We start from the raw sequence: 14,527 nt of genomic DNA, 5'->3' as shown, positions 1-14,527 counted from the left end.
GGCTCTCATCTCTCATCCGTCGCAGCCCAGGGAGGCCCCCCCTCCCCCAGGCCGGGCGGGGTCCCTCCCGGCTCTAGTCGGACACTGCTGGACAGACACGGGAGGGGAAAGCAGGAAAGCGCCTGTGCTGGGGAGAAGGCGGCCCCTCCCACCGCCGCAGGCAGCCCGCGTGGGCCCCTGGCTCCAAACACAGCCCGCCCCCTCAGGGCACCGACTCGAACTTGGGGGGCCCACGCGCCCAGCTGAGCGCGGGCAGCGGCCGCTCGTGGTCCTTGTCGGACTCGGGCTGGCTCTGGGCCCGCTCGGGCTTGGGGTTGACGGCGGGCGGGTCGGGCTGCTGCACGGACATGGTCCGGCGCAGGTGCGTGCGCTTCCGCAGGAACTCGGGCTGCGCGTGCAGGCCGAAGCTGCCCTTGCGCAGTACCATCCGCGTGCTGCTCTTCTTGGCGCGCGAGCGGTGGCCGGCCTCCAGCGCCGCCAGGTGCGCAGCGTAGCCCTCGCTCAGGAACTGCGGAGGGGACAGGCGTCAGGCACCCCGCCCCTCCAACATCGCCATTTCCCACCAACGGGTGTTACCAGCTTCTCCGTGGAACCTGGATGGTGGGGATTAGCCGGGAACTTATGACTTGTCCACGTCCCCCATCCAGTCTTAGACAACTGAGCGCCCTGCTTGAACCCGGGACTCACATCTGAGGTCTCTGGACCCTTGCTGGGGTGAAGCCCACCCTTGTCACTCTCATTAAAGTCTAAGCCCTTCCCCCTGCCCAGCTCTGTGTAATTCATCCAATCTCAAAGCTGCCCTTCCTGCCAGCCCTCCCCATGGTGTCCTTAGGACCTTGCTACTCAAAGTGTGGTCCATGGAGCAGCAGCGTCCGCGCCACCTGGACCCTCGCTGGGCAGACTCGAGCCCCACCCCCACCCCAGAGCCGCTGAATCTGAACCTGCAGGTGGCGGGGGTGCAAAGCTCTGGAGTTCCCCACCCTGAGGTCCCACCATCATCCTGCCGGTCACCCTCGGGCACCTCACCCTTGGAATGCCCCAGAGAGAGATCACCTCCTCCCTTCCACCTCTCCTCCTCCAGCCTGCTCCTCAATCCCAAGACCAACACTGGGGCACCGCCCTGGGCTTGCCACCCTCTCCTCCCTGCAACTTCCTCCCTTCGCCTTTTCCCTGCTTGGATCCAACCCCTCCCCATTCTGCCTGCAGCCGGCTCGAGCCACTCCCCACCACTCACCCCAGTGACTTGGGGAGCAGGGTCCACACTGAGTGAGGTGCTCAGGCCACCTGAGATGCACCTGCTGCTCCTGCCCTCTCTCTCCCTGCCTGCTCACATCACACACAGCCAGGCTGGGCCACTGGCAGTTCCCAGCAAACACACGTTCTTTGCTTCTTGACCTTGGCTTTTGCTTCTGCCTCTGTCAAAATTGCTGCTCCCAACCTCAGGCCTTTCTGGGACAATCCCTTCAGACTGCCAGAACCAGCCGCGCCCTGCAGCCTGGGGTAGCTGCTCCTCTTGGGGGTCCCCCCTCTGGGGCTCCACCCACCTGGCACTGGGTCTGGTACTTCTTGGTAGGCCGGCCCACAATGAAGATCTGGGAGGCAGGCAGGCCCAGCACGCTGTAGACGGAGATGTCCTTTGTGGAGCCATAGGCAGCACTGATTTTGATGAAGCACTGAAACACAAGGCAGCTCATGGAGGCAGAGCGAGGTCCATCAGCCTCCCTGGGAAGGCTTCCCAGACCAGCCCAGGGAGCCCCTACATGGGGACCCCTGGTTCTCTTTAAGATCCAAGCCCCCCACCCCCCACCCCACTGGCGCACCTGCACCATCGCATCACTCCGTGCAGGTTAGGGAGCAAGGAGGCACAGCATTGCTTTCAGGGGAAGGAGATCAGGTCCCAGGTTTATGTTCAGAGGGCCAGGACTGGAGGCCCTGCCCTGCGTCACCAACATCACCAGGCACCTGCTGCCTCCTGCTGGCTGGTCTGATGTCTTTGCCAGAAGTCCCATCAGTTTCAGAGAACTGCCCAAGACCCTCCTTGCTCCAGGGGGCTCTCCCAGACCCTCCCCCTGAGGTGAGGACCACCGACTCCTTTGAGGGGAGCACCATCCAGGCGAACTTCGCTTGGTGCCTCCCCATCAACGTCATCTTTCCTCTAAACTTCATGGGAGACTTGGGCCCTGGTTACAGCTCTCCTCTCCCGAGCCCCACCATGCTGGGCTGACTCACTGTCCACTGGACACCCTCAGTCTCTTGGCTTCCCACTGTCCCTAATGGCGTAGGCTGAACCCAGGTCCACACCGCTGTGAGCCCTGGACCTCTGTGTTCCCACCCCGGCCACTGCTGCTCAGCCTCTCTGTGGCTCTCACGGCCTCCTCTCCCAGCCGTCTCTCAGCCCTGTCAACATCTGCCATCCTGCTGGGCCCCTTCCTCATCCCATGTGGGCACCCCAAGGCCTCCTGTGGCCTCCGCCTTGGTTCTCTGGCCTCCCTCATCCACCCCAGCCTCCTCGCCACACCCACCCGGCAGAACCTCAGCCTTGGGCTTTTCCGCCATCTTCCTTCTCCATGTCTGTGCAGTGGCTCCCCAGAGCTGCTAGAAGAGCTCAAAGAAGCACGCAACTCTCACCCTGCACGTTGCTGTGGCCCGTCCCCAGTCCCGCAGACGTACAAAGCAGAAAGAGGGCTTCTGGCCCCACTGCCCCTCAGCTCCCCCTGAGTTCATAGCCATCCGGCCTCCAGTCTAGAGGAGGGGGCGGCTCCACTGTCCCCTCCCTTCTGCGCTCCTCTGAGCTCCCTCTGTAGCTTCAACCCGGCAGCTGCCACCCTGTCCCCTTCTCATCCTCTGTCTTCTGCCCCCCAGCCCCCAAGATGTCCATCCATCCTCAAGGCCACCCAGCAGCCAGGCGGCATCCAGTGGACAGCGCCCAGGGACACAAGCCCACTGAAGCGCTCTCCTCTCCTGCCCTACCATGCCTCCTCCTGTCCCGCACACAGCTCCTCACTCCTCCCTTTGCCCCAGAGAGGCCGCCCCTCCCCTGGCTTCACCGATCAGGATCAGCCTCCGTGGCTCCCAGGCTCCGCCTGCAGCCCAGACCTCACCAGGAGCCCAGTGCCAGGTTGGATGCGGCTACCTCATCTTCCTCAGCCCAGTCTTCCTCCTGTGCCCCCCCTTTACTTGTGCATGTTTTACTCATCCTGCCACCATTTACTGAGGGCCTCCTGGGTGCCATCATGGCCAGGCAGCAGGGACACGGCCTGTCTCCATGGAGACCACAGTCAGGTGAGTGGCTCCTCCACCCTCCTGCTCACCCAGCGCGCACAGGAAGCACGAGAGCACCTCGCTTCCTACACCCAGGCCTCACGGAGTCCTGGCAACTCCATCCCACGGTTCTCCTGCCCATCCATGGTCACCATCTGGGTTCTGGTCTTGCTGAGACAACAGCCTCCTGACTGGCCTCCTGGTCTCTTCTGTCACCTGCAGATCTGCTTCCCACACAGCCGCCAGACACGGCCCCAACTAGACACGGCCGCCCACTTGCACTCCGTCCCCATCACCCTCGGCAGAGGGCTCTTGGTGTTGGCCTGGTTCCCAAGGTTTCCGAGACGGGCCAAGCACGGGCCTCTGTGGCCTCGGCTCCCAGGCACGCTGGGTCCGACCCTGGCCGCACACCCCCCATCTGAATGCCCAGAATCCTTCCTGCCCCTGTGCCTCTGACCACGCTACTCCAGCGGCTCCCTGACAAACTCAACACTCAGGCTTCAAGTCTTGGCTCCAGGCTGCCACCTCCCAGGAAACGCCTTCCCTGGTCTCCCCAGGCAAACTTGAACTCTCTCCTCTGTTTGCCAACAGGCCCTTTGTCAACCACACACCAGTAATTGTCAGATTAGCTGTCTTTCTCCCTCCAGATCGGGGACTGGCACACACTCTCTGTGAAGGGCCAGGCAGTAAATATTTTAGGCTCTGCACTGTCGCAGCTACTCAACTCTGCATTGTGGAGCAAGGGCCACCACAGACAATACATCAGCAAATGAGCTTGGCTGTGTTCCAATAAAACTTTATTTATGGATGCCCAATTTGAATTTCCTTTAATTTTCACACGTCGTGAAATAGTCTTGATTTTTTTCCCCCCAACTTAAAAGTGTAAACACCATTCTCAGCTTGGAGTCAAAAAAAAAAAAAAAAAAGAGGCCAGGCAGGGGGTTGGATTTAGCTATAGTTTATTAGCCCCTGCTGGGAGCCTAGAGCTTCAGGCCTGAGCTTGCTTATCTGGGGAATTCCAGCGCTGGGCCCAGGCCCTGCAGTGGGGAGCACAGCTCTGAGAGCTCTGGCCAAGCACAGAGTAAAGAGCGCAACAGGCACTTAAACGCCTGTGAGTGAATAGGCACATGGCGAGACTCAGGTGAGGGCAATGAACATAGTAACACCTACCTCGCAGCGCCGCTAAATGACCGCGTGACAGCCGCGTTCACCTGCTCCCAAGACCCCCAATAGCAGGTGTCGGCGGGGGGCGGGGCGCCGTGTGAAAGGGCGTGGCTTAGGCCTCCCCCGCCAATGAGCGCCCCCAGGGAGGCCCCGCCCCGCGTGGGCGTGGCCCGCAGCCGCACTCACCTCCTGCATGAGGTTGCGCAGGAAGAGCGCCTTCTGCCGCAGCGGGTCATGCACCAGCCCGTCCGAGAAGAAGATCATGCCCTGTGGGAAGTTGTGCTGGGACAGCCACGACACCACCCGCTGCTTCTGCATGTCCGGCCGCCCCGTGATGTACAGGATCATGTAGCCCAGGTCCTGCCAGTGTCTGGGCGACAGGCGGTGGAGGGTCCGGCCCGGCCCCGCGCAGACGGCCCGCTGCCTGCCTGCCTGTCCCGATGCCCTGGCCGCTGCCCTCCTGAGCAGCCATAAAGGCTGCTCTGAGGAGCGCTAGGGAGGCAGGGGCAGCCCGCAGATCCACGCCCCGGCCTGTCCTCTGAATGGCACCGCAGGCCCCGCGCCTGCCCAGCCTCCCCACGTGCCACCTCGCGTCCCTCCTAAGGGACGCCACCACCTGGAACCAGACTCAGACGGCCTTGGGGTCCTCCCCCTCCCCTCCTCCTCCTCCTCTTCCCCTCCTCCACCTCCACATCCTCAGAACACCCTTTCAGTTCCACCAGGACCGGCTCTCTACTCCAAGTTTCTCACTTTAGCCCCATTTTTAAAAAATTTTATTTATATGTATTTGAAAGACAGACTGATAGTTTTTCCCTCTGCTGATTGACTCTCCAAATGCCTGCAACAGGCAGCGCTGGGCCAGGCCAAAGCCAGGAGCCCAAACCTGAGTCAGGATCTCCCACGTGGGTGCCAGGGACCCAAGCACTTGAGCCATCACCTGCCGCCTGCCAGGGTCTGCTGTAGCAGGAAGCTGGACTCTGCAGCCGAGCCGGGACTCACACCCAGTCACTCGGTCCGTGATGCCGGCATCCCACGTGGCATCTTAGCTGCTGCAGCAAACTCCCAGCACGACCCCACTTCCTCTCCTAGGCTTGGCCCCATCCCTTGTGTCCTCCAGCCCAGACCCTGCAGCCTTGGGCACCTTACTTACCCTACCCCAGGATTTGTTTTCCCATCTGTAAAATGGGGCTATCCCACAGGGCTGGCCCATGGTGTGCTCAGTGTGGTTGGCTTTATTTCTACCCCTGCTGCTGTTTCCGTGGTGGTCGCCACACATCGCAACCCTACACCCCTCACTCCTCTGCCTGGAAGCAGCCCTGGCTCCCCAGGGCCACGGGGTGGAGTCCCCAGGCTCTCCCCCTGCCCCGTATATTGCAACTCCTCAGACACACAGAGCACTGTTGCCCCCCCCCCAGCCCTGCGTTATTCCACTGCAGACCCTTCCCCTACACAGCCTCTGAGGCTCCATCTCCTCCTACTCACCCATCTTTCAAGGCCCCCTCTTCCAGGAAGCCTTCCCTGCACCCAAGCAGAACCAGCCTGTTTTCTCGGTGCTCTTGCAGCACAGTGAGACACAGCGCTGGGGTGACTTCACAACAAGATGTCAAATGACCCATAGGAGCACCAGTTTGTCCCAGTCACTCTACTTCCCCTCCAGCTCCCTACTAATGGCCTGGGAAAGCAGCGGCAGGTGGCGTGAGTGCTTGGACCCCTGCACCTGCGTGGGAGACCCAGCTGAAGCTCTTGGCCCAATCCAACTGTTGCAGACATTTGGGGAGTGAACCAGTGGATGGGAAGATTGATCTCTCTCTGTCTCTCCCCTTCTGTGTCACTCTGCCTCTCAAATAAATAAATGTCTTAAAAAGAAGCTGTCAGATGAGCCCAGACCTGTCTGGGTGCTCTGTGGCACTCACCACCAATTGGCTACCATGGACTGAGGATTTCTAGACCGTGAGCGGAAGGATGAGGGGAGGTCTTGGGTGATGCGCAGGTGCAGGCACCCCACCCCCAGCGACTCTGGTTAGTGGACAGCTGGGCCTAGGGATCAGTGTGTGCAACCTGCAGCTCCCCACTCTGTCGAGGGTCGGAGAGCTCCACAGGGTGCCCAGAAGCCCATGGGAGGAAGGACCAGAGCCTTCCCTCCCTGCTAGGGGCGTGGTGCTAACTCAGGAGGGGCTTGTTGTCATGGCAACAAGCCACCTGGCCCCAAAGGGCGCAGGCTGGCCAAGGCCAGTTCCCTCAGGGGCAGTGGGCATAGTGGGGTCAGCATGCCTGCCCCGTGTCCACTCTGGGGCTCTACCACCTGCAGTCCCGGCTTGCAGCCCCTCACGCCCGTGACTGGATTTCCCCCCTGGACTCTGAGGGTGGAGGCACGAGTCGGGGGAGGCAGCACTCACCGGACCACGTCCACTGCCCCTGGCCGCACCTTGGGGTCACTTCCCATGATGGACACGCTGGCGGCGAAGGAGCCGTCGATGCTGAACACCACGCATTCCATGCCCCGGGGCAGCACCGTGAGGTAGCTCATGGCACAGCTCTGGTCGCCCCTGCGAGGCCCCACCTGCGGTCAGAGCTCCGCCCCACTGTCGAGTCAGAGCTCCGCCCCTCGCCTGCCCGCAGTCAGAGCTCCGCCCCCCGCTCTCCGTAGGCGCTCCGCCGGGGCTCAGGGCCAGGGAGAGTGGGCGACCTCCTCCGTCTTCCTCTCCGCGCAAACGGGGCTGGGGACCCGGGGTGCTGGACGGGCCTGTTTGAAGCACCCAGCATGAGGACCCACCCCCGCCCCCACCCGGGTCTTACCTGACCACCATCTTCACCGGGTACACTCCGACCCCCAGGCGTCGGGGCCGCGGCACGCTGTACGTGATGCGGCCACTGCTGTTGGTGATCTCCGTGTCCAAGTGTACCCAGCGGCCCGAGGACGGCTCTGCCATCACCAGGATGTCCACCTGCCGGCGGGGAAGGGAGGCAGAGGGGCTCGGCCTGGGGCTGAGGTTCCTTCGAGACTCGCCCTGGCTCCAGTCACCCACCACTCCCTCTCTCCGCTGCAGCCACACTGGCTTCTCATGCGTCCTCACGTGCTCCAAGCTCATCCCCTACTGCTCGTTCTCCCTGGAACCCTCACCCCACCGCGCACGCGGTACCAAGGGGAAGCCAGGGGCGCCTGCTGCAAGTGCACCGGGTGAGGAGGGCATGGCCAGCCCTGGTACCTTCTCTCCGGTCAGCGCCACCATGTCCAGAGGCCCATACATGAACCGCCCCACCAGGACCTGGGGGCCGTCTTCCGCAGCAATGACGTCATTGGCCCGGTGATTGGCAGTGACGTTCTGGAGGGACAGGAAGAAACCAGCCCTGCTTTTGCAAGGAAGCTTTGACCTTGCTTTATCGTTGAAGATTTTTTTAAAATAATAATTTGTTTATTTATTTATTTGAAAGGCAGAGTGACACAGAGAGAGCTTCCATCTGCTGTGTTTTTTTTTGTTTGTTTGTTTGTTTGTTTGTTTTGACAGGCAGAGTGGACAGTGAGAGAGAGAGAGACAGAGAGAAAGGTCTTTCTTTGCCGTTGGTTCACCCTCCAATGGCCGCCACGGCCGCGCTGATCCGAAGCCAGGAGCCAGGTGCTTCTCCTGGTCTCCCATGGGGTGCAGGGCCCAAGCACTTGGGCCATCCTCCACTGCACTCCCGGGCCACAGCAGAGAGCTGGCCTGGAAGAGGGGCAACCGGGATAGAGTCCGGCGCCCCGACCGGGACTAGAACCCGGTGTGCCAGCGCCGCAAGGCGGAGGATTAGCCTATTGAGCCGCGGCGCCCGCCCCATCTGCTGGTTCATTCCCCAAATGCCCGCAACAGCCAGGCCTGGGCCAGGCCAAAGCCAGGAGCCCAGAACTCCATCTGGGTCTCCCACATGGGTGCAGGGGCCCAAGTCCTTGGGCCATCTTCCAATGCTTTCCCAGGCCATTAGCTGGATGGGAAGTAGAGCAGCAGGGACTCGAACACCTGCAGTCATTAACCACCCATCTCTCCATCTCTTTTTCTTCTGGGGGGAGGAGGGGTGGGAAATTTCAAATGCACTGGAGTAGGCAGAACAATATAAGGAAGGCTTGTGGATCTGGCGGCGGCTCCACCACCATCAGTGGCCAATCTGCTTCCTCCTTCTTTGCCCCATTCCCACAGGGCCCCAGCCCAGGTCTTGCAACCTCAAGACCCTTCCTGAAGGGTACAGGCCACCCCCCGGTGCCCCCACCCCCACGCCACCTCTCCCCTGGGCCCCATCACAGCCCCTCCGTGTTTCTAAGGCAGAGTGGTGAGAGCACCCTCAGCCCACCCAGAGCCCCATGGAGAAGGGGCTCAGCACCTGAGCGACCCCTCAGGTCTCCTATCCGCTGTCTGCCTCCTGCAGCCTCTGGGCCGGGCTCTGCTGGGCCTCCAGGCTTTTGCTCAGGCTGGGTCCTGCCCCTGGTGTGCCAGCACCGGCCTCTGCACCCCCACTCCAGCCCATCCTCATGACCGGACTCAACGGCTGCCACTTCCTCATCTCCCATCCCTGAGAGCAACCAGCCATGCCCTGGAGACCCCCCCGGGCAGGTGGGGGAAGCAGGTGCCCCTGCAGGAATGCTGGGGATGGACGGGCTCATTCACAGAGGTAGTGAGAAGATGCTCACTGTCACAGGTCAGCAGGGAAATGCAAATCAAACCCACGGTGAGACACGGGGCCACATTCACTAGGACATCAGGAGTGGGAGAGGCGGGCACTGACAGGAGTCGCTGGGGGGTGGGGAGGCTCAGGACCCTCGCACAGGGCTGGAGGGGTGCAAAATGGCGCAGCCGCTGTGGAGCACAACCTAGCAGTCCCCCGAATGACTAAACACACAGCTGCCGCTTGCTCCACCAGCTCCACTCTAGGACACGCCGGAGAGGGCTGAACACCACGTGCATGTTCATGTTCATATCAGCCCCCAACGCGGCACGGCCCAGACGTCCACCAGCTGACGAGTGGGCAAAGCCCGCGTGCTGCAGCCACGCAAAGGAACGGTGTTTAGCTGTGAAAACGCACGAGGTGCCGACAGCTGTCTCAACCCTGGGTGTGCCGTGAAAACCCCGTGCTAAGCCAGGGTCGCTGGTGACAAAAGACCCCGAGCTCCCCGAGTTTGCTCACGCGTGCGAGGTCTCTGGAGACTGGGGGCAGGGGCTGGCGGCTGAGAGCCCAGGCGGGGAGATGCAGGCAGTGGGGCAGGAGTGGAAGGGTCTGGGCTGTCTGTGTGGAGGTGATGTTAACCTTCTCACGTGCATCGTGGTGATGCTGCCCACGAGGGTGACGGCCCGGAAACCCACCGGGCAGCACTCCTCACACGGCTGAATTATACGGTGTGCAAACAGAGCCTGGTAAACGCGTGCACCAAAACAGAGCTGGCTCCTGAAACAGTGCTCACCCTCCCACCTTTTAGGATCATCCCGAGCATCCCCGTCCAATCCTCCTGCCAGACCAGAGGGGCCCCACAGCCGTGGCTGCGTCTGCACCTTCCTGGCAAGCTGCACCCTGATGGCAGTTCGCTGAGTGAATACACGGATCTATGCATCCAGAACTCCTACTTATCCTTCAATACCCCAAGCGCTGTGTATCCTGCCCTGACGATCCTTCTTTCCATCTTTGTCCCACTCTGTGCCTCCCTCCATCACGGCCACGATCGTGCCCAGCCGTGCTCGCCGGTGAGTCAGCCCGAGAGCCCCAGGGCTGTGGGCAGGACTGTTTTTGGGTCCTGTCCATGTCACAGGAGCCAGGCACCTCCTCCTCACCCCCTCACCAGCCCCAGGGCCTGGATCCCGCCCACTCAGGGTCCCTGCAGTGCCTGTGTGGCCTGTGGAAGCCCCCGTGTGCACGTACCCGTAGCTTGACCTGGGTCCGCCTGCGAAGCCACTTCTCCCGGGGGTTGGCGGGGCTCAGGGCCGCGGGGTCCAGACCAGCGCTCTCCTTGACACTCACGCTCTCATAGCGCATCACCTGGCCGGCAGCGAGCAGGGCTCCGCGTCAGGGCCCTCCCGGCCTGCCCATCAGGGCCAGTTCTCTCGCGGCCCAGAACCCTCAGGAGGCTGGGGGACCCTTGGACCTGTTTCCCTGCTGCCCATCCTGACAGCTGGGCCAGGGCACTCGTGCCCTCCAGGCCTGAACCTGGCGGCCACTTGCCTCTGTGCCCGTCCTCTGCCTTCCCTCGTGTCTCCAGGTGACCCCTACCCAGGGCCGGCCAGAGCCCAGGTCCCAGCCCCGCCCCCTCTGGCAACACTCCCTCCCGGTCTGCCAGACTGATTAGACTCTTTGTTAAAAACACTCTCCCTAGAACCCCGGCGCCTCTGCTGTGCCCACCGCACCCCCAGTTCCGACACCCACACTCCCCAAAGACGCAGCCGGGCCTCATCTCCACTGCCTTGCCTGCCCCCTCCCCCCCCCCCCCAGCCCAGCAGGCTTCCGCATGGCTCTAGGTGAAACACCGGGGCGGACCTGCAGTTTCTAGCCCGTGTTCTAGAAGGTGCCATCCGGTCAGCCACAAGAAGCCCCTGCTCTGTCTACAGCCCTGTCTCTGACCACGCTGCCACCCTGTGCAAGTGCTCCCACGCCACACTCTCAGAGTTAAGGCCCCGTGCCCAGCAGGCGAGGCCCAGGGAGGCGGCAGCTGTACCTGGCGCAGGATGAAGGCCACCACGTCGGTGGACTCCCAGTAGCTGGCGTGGAAGAGGTGTGGCAAGGCCACCGTGGGGAAGGCGGTAAGGGCATCGGGGCAGTACAGCGCGTAGTCGATCCTCTTGGTGCCCCACCACGCGGCCGTGACTGCGGGGCCAGAGGGAGGTGAGCCAGGGCCAAACGCGGATGGGCCACTGGGGCTTCAGCTGGGGGCTGCAGCACCCAAGCTCTGGGGACTGGACTCCTGCCTCCCCCAAGCACTGCCCTCGCCCACCACCACCTCTGTTGCCCCAGGACGCGAGCCAGACCCGCAGGCATCTCACCCCATGGCTGCTGCCCCTAGGGATTCCCCGGGGGCCTCTGGATGGGGTCAGAGGTCAGAGCCCAGTCCAGGGTCAGAGGTCAGGGCTCTGGTTGAGGTCAAAGATCAGTCTTGGCCCGCTGGGGTGAGAGGTCAGGGCTCTATTCAAGACCAAAGCCACTGCCTGTCACTTGGGACTCCCTGGCCTGCCAGCCTCCTGCGCCCAGCAGCGGCTCCCGGGAGAAGCCCCTCTCCCTCCTGTGCAGGCCGGGCCCCAGAAGGAGCTCACTCACTGCGGGAGGCACCCACGGGTGCCAGGCTGTCGGAGGACGCGGAGCTGTCGCTCTGGGAGCTGTCCTCGCTCGGCCGCCTTCCCGGGCGCTGGAACCTCAGGGCCTGAGGGGGCGACGCGGGCCCTTCCAGAAGCGGCGGGCCGTCCTGGGAGCTGCCCTCCAGGAAGAGGGGGCTGTGGGTGTGCAGGGCATCAGCTGGAGGGGGAATTGCAAGGTCAGGGCAGGGAGCGCCTCCCCAGCAGAGCCGGGCAGGAGGCTGGGCTGCTCGGTCCCCTGCCCAGCAGGCAGCCTGAGCATCTGCTGGCCCGGCCTGGGGCCCGCAGGGGCCCCTCTGCCACAGCAGGCTGTCACTCCGTCACCTCCTCCAGGTTGTGAGCTGCACAGGTGTGTGCCGGGGGCCCTGCCATCACCCCACCCCCAGCAGAGCTGTCAGGACAGACCGTGAGATTGCCTGGAAACCACAGCCGAGGTCATGGGGGGATGCAACCAAACTCTTCCCCAAGCCCCAACTTCCGAGCAGGCCTGGGTACCTCCTCACTGGGGTACGCAGCCAGGCTCTGCCCTCCAAGCCCCTGACTGCCCTTGATGGCCTCCTCTTGGGAACACTCCTGGCCCATGCCCAGCTCACCCTACCTGACCCTGCCCCCAAGTCACCTGCCTTCGCCCGGCTGCCCCCTGCACCCCCAGCTCTTCTCCACCCATCCAAACGCAGGTCCCCTGTCCAGGCCCTGGCCAAAGGCCACCTCTTCCATGAAGCCCACCAGGATGATACATTCCCTACCCTGCCCCCTCCAGGACCCAGGATGGGCACTTGGGAGTAGCCCTGGGCATGGGTCCCTGGACTTGCCATCAACTCTGACAGCCTGAGGGTCAGATGCCAGCCCCAGTCCCAGGAGCTTGGCGGGGGTGGAACCTGTTGAGGGGCAGACCCTGGATGGGTGTCCGAGGCCCGAGATGTGGCCTGCAGGCCAGGTGCTTGGCTCAGGCGGGCCACTCTGTGGGCAGAGGCATCAGCCCCCTGCCCATTCTCTCCTCCAGGGGCACACAGACCCTGCTCGGATGCATCCCCTCCTAACTGACAGGCTGGAGAGGCCGGGGCCAGAGAGGGTAGGCTGGGGAGGGGGGTGCGAGTGGGAGGGTCCCCCGGCTGGGCCCAGCCGCCCCAGAACTGACCGAGGAGGAGGGACTGTCCGTCGCCCAGGGGGAACCTCTGGTAGCGGGGCACACTGACGGGGGGTACCAGGTGGAACTTGGGCTCCAGCAGCGGCTCCAGCCGCGAGGCGGACGGGTCTGCGCAGTGGAAGAAGCTGTAGACCTGGCTACAGGCGGGCCGCACCTGGAAACCTGGAGAGTGAGGAGGACACGGGGCTGGGGGCCTTGTCACAGCCCTCGTCCAGCACGTGCCAGGGCCCTAGACACCTCCGCAGACTGCAGCTTTGAGCAGCCCACGCCTCTGCTCAGGAACCTCCCATGGCTCCCTGCTACCGCATGTTCCCCTGGGTGTCCAGGCTTTGGCCCGCCTGGGGTCGCTGCTGGTACAGGGCCAGGGCTCTGCCTCCAAGTCCCGGACTGTCCACTGCACACCCCAGCTTGTGGCAAGCTCCCCGCCCCGCACGCCGGCAGCCCCCCAGGCAGGCCGCCGCCCTCCCTCCTTGGTGCGGGGCTCCACAAAGCCCACCTTCTACCATTTCCACTGTTAGACTCCTTTCAGTTCTTCCAGCTTTCCCTCAGTTCCCACCTGCTCAGGGAAGCCGACCTGGGGTCTTCTGATCGGGGCAGCGGCCCCTTTCTCAGGCCCCCAGGACACCCCTATCCTGCCCTCAAGTCCAACTGCCAGGGCTAGCTAGGGATCCGGGTTTGCCAGAGCTGGCCCCGCACTTCTCTCATTGGCCAGCAGGTGTCTCCACTGAGGCCCTGGTCCCTCCAGCTCAGGAGATGGAGGGCAGCTGTGGGTCTGACTCTGCTCTTCCGTTCCAACCACAGGCCCCACCCCTCCACCTGCTCCATAGGTTGTCAGTGAGCCTGGGCCACAAGCACTGATCCACTGATGTCCCGGGGTCCTCCAGTCCGGGGCGGTCTGAGCTCCCTCCTGAGTCGTGGCTGGAACCCCTTTATCTCACAGCCACAGGACCAGGCTACAGGCAATGCACAAGCACAGGCTCTGAGGTGGGCTTGGGTGCATGTGGGGGGCTGACAGTGGGGCTGCCAGGACACCCCGGGGGAGAAGGGGTGGGGTGCAGCAGGGTATTTGTGGCTGCCCATCCCATGGGCCACGGCTGCCGGACAGTGGGACTGCACACCGGCCAGGGACATCTACCACGAAATCCACTGGAAGCTGCCTCACCTGCACCCTACCTGGGGAAACTGCCCCTCCGGCTCTTCCCCATGTTCTCTCCCCTCCCCCACCCTTCCCCTTCCCCCAAATTCCACGACCCTCCCCAGCCCCATCTCAAGGCCCTGCTGTGGTGGTCCAGTGAGGACGGCATCTCAGGTCATGGCCCAGGTCGCACTCACCGTCCAGCCCGGGCAGCACCGTCCTCCGCATGGCCAGGACCAGGCCCAGGGGCGAGCCGAAGAGGAAGAAGTCGGACACGTCGAAGTCGAAGCGGCCCAGGCTGACCTCGGGCAGCGGGGGCCCCCTGGTGGCGGGGAGCTCGGCCTCGTCTTTCAGCACACTGGAGTGGATGCTGCGGGAGGTAGAGGCAGGGCCGGCAGCTCAGGGAGGGCCCGATCAGAGCCCCCCCATGCGAGCGGGCGACAGCCTCAGCACCAGCCGCCGAGGCCCAGCCCAGAGCCAGCCTGCTCTTCCTGCGCAGGGCCACTGAGTAAATATTTTAGC

General features: G+C 63.3%; 1 protein-coding gene across 1 annotated transcript in view; it reads right to left on the bottom strand.

The window, feature by feature from the left end:
* Positions 1-202: 202 nt before the first annotated feature.
* PITPNM3 (PITPNM family member 3) overlaps positions 203-14,527 on the bottom strand; it is an 82,015-nt gene continuing 67,690 nt past the window's right edge. Inside the window, exons 10-20 of the mRNA XM_062216332.1 lie at positions 14,203-14,375; positions 12,862-13,032; positions 11,689-11,883; positions 11,093-11,241; positions 10,303-10,419; positions 7,632-7,748; positions 7,222-7,370; positions 6,822-6,971; positions 4,612-4,795; positions 1,545-1,673; positions 203-508 (exon numbers count right to left, since the gene is read on the bottom strand). Of these exons, the coding sequence (XP_062072316.1) occupies positions 203-508; positions 1,545-1,673; positions 4,612-4,795; positions 6,822-6,971; positions 7,222-7,370; positions 7,632-7,748; positions 10,303-10,419; positions 11,093-11,241; positions 11,689-11,883; positions 12,862-13,032; positions 14,203-14,375 (1,840 nt within the window). The remainder of the gene's footprint in view (positions 509-1,544; positions 1,674-4,611; positions 4,796-6,821; positions 6,972-7,221; positions 7,371-7,631; positions 7,749-10,302; positions 10,420-11,092; positions 11,242-11,688; positions 11,884-12,861; positions 13,033-14,202; positions 14,376-14,527) is intronic.

The sequence above is a fragment of the Lepus europaeus genome, chromosome 18 (genome assembly GCF_033115175.1).
Source record: "Lepus europaeus isolate LE1 chromosome 18, mLepTim1.pri, whole genome shotgun sequence".
In the NCBI taxonomy this organism is placed as follows: domain Eukaryota; kingdom Metazoa; phylum Chordata; class Mammalia; order Lagomorpha; family Leporidae; genus Lepus; species Lepus europaeus.
This window is presented reverse-complemented; position numbering and strand designations above follow the sequence as displayed.